We start from the raw sequence: 9,214 nt of genomic DNA on the forward strand, positions 1-9,214 counted from the left end.
TCACAGGCAGGTTTAAAGTATGTTTAAAGTTATTGCATATGGCTGATATTTTTGTTCGAGCATATTGTTTTTCTTTAATTGTTTAACATTTCTTACCGATATAACATGTTACTTTTATTATTCTTCCCTTAGTTTATTTATTTTGTATTTACATTGTGTCATAGGTCAAATTTATTTTTCAAAGTATGTTCAATGGTGTTAATATGTCCTTTGATTGAGTTAAGCTATTTCAGTTGATATTTTATAGTGTGTCTTTCTATGTTGTGATGTTACACTATTGTTTCAGAAAAGGGTGAAGGTTTGGTACCATTAAAACGTTTAAACCCGCTGCATTTGTTTGAACCTGTCCTAAGTCAGGAATCTGATGTTCAGTAGTTGTCGTTTGTTGATGTGGTTCATAAGTGTTTCTCGTTTCTCGTTTTTTATATAGATTAGACCGTTGGTTTTCCCGTTTGAATGGGTTTACACCAGTATTTTTTGGGGGCCCTTTATAGCTTACTGTTCGGTGTGAGCCAAGGCTCCGTGTTGAAGACCGTACTGTGACCTATAATGGTTTACTTTTATAAATTTTGACTTGGATGGAGAGTTGTCTCATTGGCACTCATACCACATCTTCTTATATCTATTAAACATACAAAAAATGTTTTTTCTTTCATTTTTCTTTTATCGTTTTTTAATCTATTTACCTAAATATTTCAGATTACAAAGATATGAACACAGTTTACGGTGAGTAATATTTCATGTTGAAATATATATATTGTTAAATTAAAAATGATAATTCAGATAAACATACTTTCTATCACGAATATTCTTAGTATAAAGGGCTTAAACAAATATCTTGAAAATCAAGCATGTCTCAAATCTTCTTCAGTTTTTGTGTGTGTGCTACATGCGTAAGTCTACCTTCTTTTTTAACATTCATTCTAATTTTCCAACGACATTAAAATAAAAATCCATCAGCTTTTAATTTATCAAATAAATTAGTTATGTCCCTAACTGTGTAGAATATATATTCTTTTCTAGAGAAATTTATTAATTCATGGGATTTATCTCACCTCCTACCAAATACAGATCAATATATTACATACGAGGGTTCATTTACACAGCCTGGCTGTCAGGAGACTGTCACATGGATTATATACAATAAACCAGTATATGTCTCAGAAGACCAGGTAATAGTATTTGTATAAACGTATGTTGTTTCATTATATGCAATATGATAAAGAATAATGTTTAGTAAAAGAGGGGCGAAAGATACCAGAGGGACATTCAAACTTATAAATCGAAAATAAACTGACAACGCCATGGCTAAAAAAGAAAAAGACAAACAATAGTACACAAAACACAACATAGAAAACTAAAGACTAAACAACACGAACCCCACCAAAAACTGGGGGTGATCTCAGGTGCTCCGGAAGGGTAAGCAGATCCTGCTCCACATGTGGCACCCGTCCTGTTGCTCATGTTAGTACAAACCCGGTAAATAGTCTAATTCGGTAGGTCACATTCGTGAAAAGGGAACGGGATTGTAGTTACGACATTAGGAACATATCCGCTATCATCTGTGAAACGGATATTCCATAACGGTCAACCAACTCGTGATGGCGTCCGTAAAATTTACGAAAGGATGATTTCAACTTCACCATTTAGAACTCTTAGTAAGTAATGACATGGAGGATTGACCATTCACATACATCTTTAACCCTCAATATTATGTATGTGCCTGTCAAAAATCAGGATAGTGTATTCAGCGGTTGTCATTTGTTCCTTTTTACCTCTTTGCTTTCATTTGTTGTTTTAAGCTTCAGTTTCAGGCCATTGGATTTTTAATTTGAATCTTTTAACATGTTGTCATACCGGTGCGTTTAATACTTTCTATACAGAAAGGATTTTACGCCCTTTTGTCTTTTCTGGTTAGTTGTCTCGTTTGCAATCACACCAAAGCTCCTTGTTTTATATCATCATTTAGTAACAGAAGAAAATTAATTATATTAATTTCCAACATTTAATGACAGGAAAAGTTGATGCGGTATAGATGTTCTATGAACTGTCTGGACTTTTGTTTCGCTTCAAATCCTACCTAGATACATTTAATTCGTTTAACATGTTTAAAAGAAAAACGAAACTTTGAAAGTTTTTTGCAATGCATTTTATAATTCTTAATTTGAAAGACATTAGGTATTAAAAATTGACACAAGCAGTTTTTGGCAGACATTTTGCCTACATTAAAAGGACCGACTATTATTACTTTTTTATTTGAAAAGATAGTTTGTGGCATTTTATGATTATGTACTTGTTTATTATAACCAATATTATCATTACACATCAGGGTTGCCATTTAAAATGTTATTATAGTATGCGTTTCTGATAAATCGTATAAAAGACACACTGTTGTTGCTTTAATTAAATTGTACCAAGTAATATACCAATTATGAAGTTTCTATGACGTTACAGTGAATTAAAATGAAGCAATCATTTACAAAAATGGCATTATTTTGCAAAGGATGAAGAATTTTACTAAATTTTGTATTTTCAAGGAACAAATAAAGAATCTTGTCATAGTACCTCCTACATTAAGGACTTTTTTTATTGCAATGTATACAAATATATATATATACTAGTATACAGTTACAAATATACCAATATTAAAAATCATTACTATCTAATTCAACGTATTACTCTTCTAGCAATGAGTAAGACTTTCTGTCATATTATAAAAAAAAACTCGCTGACTTCAATAATTAAAAACTGATATTGCATCTTCAAATTGATTATTAAAGGGTGAAATGTCGAGACGTAAATAACGAAAACATAGAATGCTAATCATTTAATGATATTGAGTCAGTAGACGGGTTTATCTTTCAGCTTGACTTATTACGAACACACGGTAAAGGTGATTGGAATTATAAAAACACACGACCAGTTCAGTCCATTAATCAGAGAGCTGTTCGAACGAATATAAATTTTAAATCAAAGGTAAGATTAAAGAAAACTTATTATGTTCATTAATTAGTTAAGTTACATGGTTTCTTTTCTAGTGATTTTTTTTATTGCTTTTTTGTTATGGCCGTTACCAGTATTATTAAATCCTCAAATTGCTATGTATTTTTATATTACTGTTTTCCCGTTAAACATACATGATACATATCTATCATCAAAAATCTGATCTTTAATGCGATGTAATGTAGTTATCAATCGTCCCATTTTGAGCAAGTCAAACAAAAGTTCGTGTGCTGGAAAACGATTTCACCTAACTATCATGCAATCAAAAAGAATCTGAACGTTTTCTAATCAATTGATGAATAAATACACAGAACTTTGTGAAAAACACTTATTAGACAATTACCACAAGAAGAGAAACATACAACTGATAAAAATGTACACAAATTAAAGCAAATCCTAAAATTAATCACAAATAACTAGATTTCTGTAGCCTCATGTCTAATATTTATCAGTTCAATCTAATCACTATTAAAATTGTCCTTGACTTTCCAATTCTGAATTTTAGTGGACGTGATGAAGGTAAATTGATGAAATAGACATATTCATACATTTGGGTAGTTAGCTGAATTGCTCAGAATGACCCTTAATCTGTCTCAGAATATTCTTCTGGCATCAACCCCTTTAATTATGACGTCAGATGTCTTAGATTGGAACGCAAACTTTTACTGGAACTTGTTCGACTTTGAGTAATGGCGGACGAATTTGCATACAAGTGTAAATGTGTCTATCCCTTCGGACGCACCATATTTCGAAAGTGTTATTTGTATTTTCAGTATCAAAGGCGTTCTTTATGATAAATGCGTATACAGATTTCATTTGGAATGTTTAAAAATTGACCGCTTGATAGTTATATTACATTGCACTTTTGTGAGAAAAAAAAATACGCACTTATGTTCAGTACATGTCTTTTTTATTCTGATTTACAACAAACTAATATTTGATTGAAAATCAACTCTTTGTTATTCATTCTAAAGGAGTAAATAACAAAATTTATGATTTTCTAAAATTTAATCCTTGGTAAGGGATTAAGATATCTAAGTGGGAACCAAATGTATGTAGCTCTTTAACGAGGCATGATACTATGAATAGGAAAGAGTTTAACATGGATTGTCTCAGTATCTTAAAATTTTAATCTCTCTTGGGAAACAGATAAACCTTGTTTATTTTCCTTTAAGACATTACCAAATGGCAATTAGTAATTTATGGATGCAAAAACAGTGCCTGTGATCCAGGATTAAAAATACACGTTGAACGTACAGTAATGAGTTGACAGGATTAAAATGTTCAGTTCCCATTTTTCGAGTAAAATTAAACCCACATTTAAGGTCATAGCTTAGCCTATATTGCAGTGGCTTGCAAACAACCAGAATACTAGTTGTTGAAATGATCGGGTGAAAAGTATAAATTCATTAATTTTGAACGTGAACTTCGAAGGAGTTCATAAAAATAAAGGCAACAGAAGTATACCGCTGTTCAATAGTCATAATTTGATTAAGCAAAAACAAATCCGGGTAACAAAGTAAAACCGAGGGAAACACACCAACTATAAGAGGAAAACAACGGAACAACAGAAACACTGAACTACAACAAAAGCAAACGCCAACATACATATAACATTACTATTATTATCTATCCTCTTGTCACCATTATGGAATCACTAAATGCATCGTATCATCAAATTTTACTTGCCCCGAAAAATACGACGGATGTTTCTCAGTCTTTGTTTTTCTGTGTATTGTTTTGATAATTGTTTGGACTGGTATTGAGAAAATAATTGTATGAATTTCAAGGTTATATATTCGTCACAAAAATACGTCACTGTTTGTTTTGTCCTGTGCTGTCGTTAATGGAAGATGTTCGTTGTTATTCTGCGGTTTACATGTTGTAACGACTATTATATTATTTATTCGTGCGTTTTTCTGTGCTGAGTGTTCTTGCGTTTGTTTGTGCTGTATTCCTGTCACATAGTGTTGTCATTTTAGCGGTATTTGTTAACATTGCCATATAAGCGGGAGGTTTGGCTAGCCATAAATCCAGGTTCAACCCACCATTTTTTCTTAAAATGTCCGGTACCAAGTCAGGAAAATGGCAGTTGTTATCAAATAGTTCGTTTCTATGTTTGTTGGCGTTTCTTTTTTGTTGCACTTCAGCGTTTCTGTTGTTCCATTGTTATCTTCTTATAGTTGATGTGTTTCCCTCGGTTTTTGTTTGTAACCCGGATTTGTTTTCTCTCAGTCGATTTATGACTTTTGAACAGCGGTATACTACTGTTGCCTTTATTTAAATGGTATTGGTCTTTTTGTCTTTGACTTTGGATTTTCTGTTTTTCTTCGACTTATAAGTTTTGATTGTCCGTTTGGTATTTTTTAAATTCTGTTTGATATGATAATACATTGAGTAACTAAAAATAAATTCTAGTCAATCATAAATGAAGATATATTAAAAAAAATGATATATGAAAAGCCAATGAAACAATTACAGACACAAAGTCAAAGGTTAAGGATGTAAACAAGTATAGGTCACTGAACGACCTTCAAAAATGTTCTTTCTCCAGGTGCTTTCTTGTCCTTTAGGCAAATACAGATTGTTACAGGGTTAAATATGATTTAGAGCACTCAACATGGAGCTATCTGAATTTACCAGCTCTTTTTACATCACCGTTAAACTTAGGATACGATGTGCTTTTAGTAACAAAATGTTTACAGGTACAGTCAAATAAGGACAGGAATTCGTTCAACGTTTTTCATTCAAAAGTCGTAGATGTAAGCAACTATAGGCCACCACAACGCCATACCGTATTGTCAGCTATAAAAGGTCCCGACATAACACGATGTGATACAATTCATTACTACTCTAAGTCTTCCGTGAGTCCGTCTTTCACATGGAAGTTTTTCGTCGAACTTTTCTCGAGAACAGCAGATCAGAGCTTTCTGAATTTTTGCACCAAATTTCTAGTCATCATGAAACTTGAATGTTTTGAATTTTCAGATTCATCATCCAATAACTTTCTGTTTACCAACAGCTCACAGTCAAACTTGTTTTTTCCATTCCTTGCGGCGTTACAGAATCTTTGCTGAAAGATGATCACTATTGTTTTTTTTTCAAATATTGCAATCAAATCCTTATTCCTATGATGATCTTATAACTTAATATAACATGCTCTTCGCAAAATGTTCAAATATTGCTGTTCGAAAGTTTTCAATCGCTTTCCAACTGATGCGTGCCATGCTATACATGAACGTATCCACTGAATTTCTTTAAAAATATTTGTTGGGTATTTCTATCTTTTATAAAGGAATTTCACCCCTTATAGTCTTTGCATAAATTCTGCAAGTTATGATTATTATGCATTCTACGTAAATTGGATTTTATCTCATTTTACTCTTCAAAAAATTAAAAGTAAGAATTGTAGAATTTATTTATTTATGTTTGCAGTCTCGATTGTGCTCAATGGAGAGAAAAGTCAACTACAAAGGTGAGTATCAAGCAAAGATTTTAGTCATATACATTTGATTCAAACATTTTGGTTTATCATTATTTATTAAACGTTTCGTGAAAACATTCTACTCGAACTCAGAAAGATAACAAATTACCAGAGTGAGTATGGAAGAAGATGTTAGTATTTGCCTTTCTGTGTAATAACGGCACGTTAAGTTGGTGGGGCAGACATTTCGCACTCACCTAATTATTTTCGAGCCTGCGCCATTTTGTCGCGAAAGATTCTGCTTTCTGTCGTCAGCTGCGTCAACATCAAGGTTCAGTCTGTGGTTAAAATTTTCAATGATTGGTCAAACCTTTATCTTTTAGAGAAAAGCAAAACATATCACTCTCATGAGTACAACAATTGGAAAAGTCAAACGTATAACACGTCGGAGAGCCCCATAACCAAAATAAACCTTAATCTGGCATGCAAAATCAATTAACGTCAATTTTGCTTGAGGAAGTTGTAACCTTACATTTAAATGTAACATATACAATTATGAAATGTTATGAATAAAAATGTACATAAATTTGAATTCCTGTTAAACGAAAAATACCATAGGGATAATCAAACTCATAGGTCGAAAAATATCTGACAATGCCATGGCAAAATAACGAAGAACGACCAAAAGACAAACAAAAGTATACAAAACACAACATAAAAGAAATAAAGACTGAGGAACTCCAACCCAACAAAAAACAGGGATGATCACAGATGCTCCGGAACGTTAAGCAAGTCCTGCTCCACATGTGGCATCCGTTGTGTTGTTCATGTAAGTCCAAACTCTCTCATACGTCTAATTCGGAAGAAAACACTCAAGCAAAAGAAAACGGGATTGTGGTTAAGACAATTAGAACATATCCATTGTCACCTGTGAAACAGTTTTCCATAACGGTCAACAAACTCGTGATGGCGTCCGTAAAATTTTCAAAGGGATGATTTCACATGTGGAGCAGGATCTGCTTACCCTTCCGGAGCACCTGAGATCACCCCCAGTTTTTTGTGGGGTTCGTGTTGCTTAGTCTTTAGTTTTCTATGTTGTGTCATCTGTACTATTATTTGTCTGTTTTTTTATTATTGGCCATGGCGTTGTCAGTTTGTTTTCGATCTATGAGTTTGACTGTCCCTCTGGTATCTTTCGACCCTCTTTTTCAACTTCACCACTTGGAATCTTGGATTAAAAGCTTCCTTGTAAGCAACTTTTCAAGGAAATGCAAGCTGTAGACTACAGTATCAACTGGGAGATATATACGAAAGGAATAGTTACTAGGTGAAGACAGTGCATTATCAGCGGTTACGGCTAAATATTAGTAAAAACGAATGATTTGATTCTATGGGCCCAACATGTGTTTCGGGTATAACCTTTACCAGAAGTCCTCGAAGTAAAAAAAAAAACCTTTCGAGGGCACAAGATTAAAAAAAACCTAAACAGATCAGGCAAATCTAGCGAAGATTAATTTAGCCCCATGAGTGTGTGTAAGTTCCGTTAAGAATATGGTTAACAACGTTAACATGTACTTCATTTTTCCAGAATGTATTCATAACGGAAATGTCCGGGTGATAAATATGTAGTATTACATCTTTGTTTTTTCAGTTAATTCATTCCTTGACAGCTGACACTGGCAATAGGAAATTAGCTTTACAACAATAGGTGCTTTTATTAAGTAGTCAGAATCACACCGGAGCAAATACCAGCTATGATATGGTACACGAATTTCTAAGACATTAAAATAAGAAGTGATAGTAGTCTTCCAAGTGCGATTGAATGTGATGATAATGACAACATTGAAAGGATGTATCTACAAATTCAGTGAATAAGACAAAACAATGTGAGGAAAAGTAAAATTTTAAGAAAGAGTAAGAACATCCGTAGGTGTAGTACATTTTTATACATTGATGATGATGAACAAGTGGTATGTACGCATGTATCATCTGGATCTAAATATGGGTTTTATTTTTACAAAATTTCTTTGTGTGCGGAATCAGACACGTTAGTGTGGTGATTATTTTGATTTCATCGAGGCATTACTTTTATGGGAAATAACAAATCTTCTTTTCAAAATATACTAGTCAATTTGTGCATGTATTTGTATATCATTAACGTTCCAAGGTCCGATGTTTACTGTTTGCTTTATAAAAAGTCAATATTTCAATTTTAGACAATTAAATGTTATATACTATATATCTTGTGCTCATTGCATTATTTTTACAGAGTTTTTATACCTTACAAGATAAAATATACCATTAATATGTTCACTTCACCAATCGTTCATAATGCTGGTTGAAAACAGTAAAGTAATTGTTAGTTATTTCATTGTTAGTAAACGATACTCATTGTAAATAAAAAATCAGTTAAGTATATGTAACCAAGAATTTAAAAATTCGGGTTTTTATTTTGTAGCGTGCATTAATTAAATATCTACAATCTATGTTCGGATCACTCTAAGAATACACATCACGTTTTGATCATATTCATCATATATTTAGTGTTGGTTTGACTTTTTTTGTAGACATTGAATGACCAGAAGTAAACTCACTATATCATACCAGGTTAAGAAAGATAAGAATTTAGCAATATCCTTTAACTCAACGTTCCGCTATATAGATGATGTTCTCTCACTAAATAATACAACATTTGGTGACTATGTTGAACGAATCTATCCCATCGAACTAGAGATAAAGGATACTACAGATACAGTTAAGTCTGCCTCATATCTTGAATTACATCTA

At 32.6% G+C, this 9,214-nt stretch overlaps 1 protein-coding gene across 1 annotated transcript in view; it reads left to right on the plus strand.

The window, feature by feature from the left end:
* LOC127715044 (putative carbonic anhydrase-like protein 1) overlaps positions 1–8,664 on the plus strand; it is a 28,569-nt gene extending 19,905 nt beyond the window's left edge. The window contains exons 7-11 of the mRNA XM_052221061.1: positions 700–726; positions 1,024–1,172; positions 2,866–2,976; positions 6,439–6,478; positions 8,079–8,664. Coding sequence (XP_052077021.1) covers positions 700–726; positions 1,024–1,172; positions 2,866–2,976; positions 6,439–6,478; positions 8,079–8,101 — 350 coding nt within the window. The 3' untranslated portion in view covers positions 8,102–8,664. The remainder of the gene's footprint in view (positions 1–699; positions 727–1,023; positions 1,173–2,865; positions 2,977–6,438; positions 6,479–8,078) is intronic.
* The last annotated feature ends 550 nt before the right edge of the window (positions 8,665–9,214 follow it).

This window comes from Mytilus californianus, unplaced genomic scaffold (genome assembly GCF_021869535.1).
Source record: "Mytilus californianus isolate M0D057914Y unplaced genomic scaffold, xbMytCali1.0.p SCAF_9, whole genome shotgun sequence".
Taxonomy (NCBI): Eukaryota; Metazoa; Mollusca; class Bivalvia; order Mytilida; family Mytilidae; genus Mytilus; species Mytilus californianus.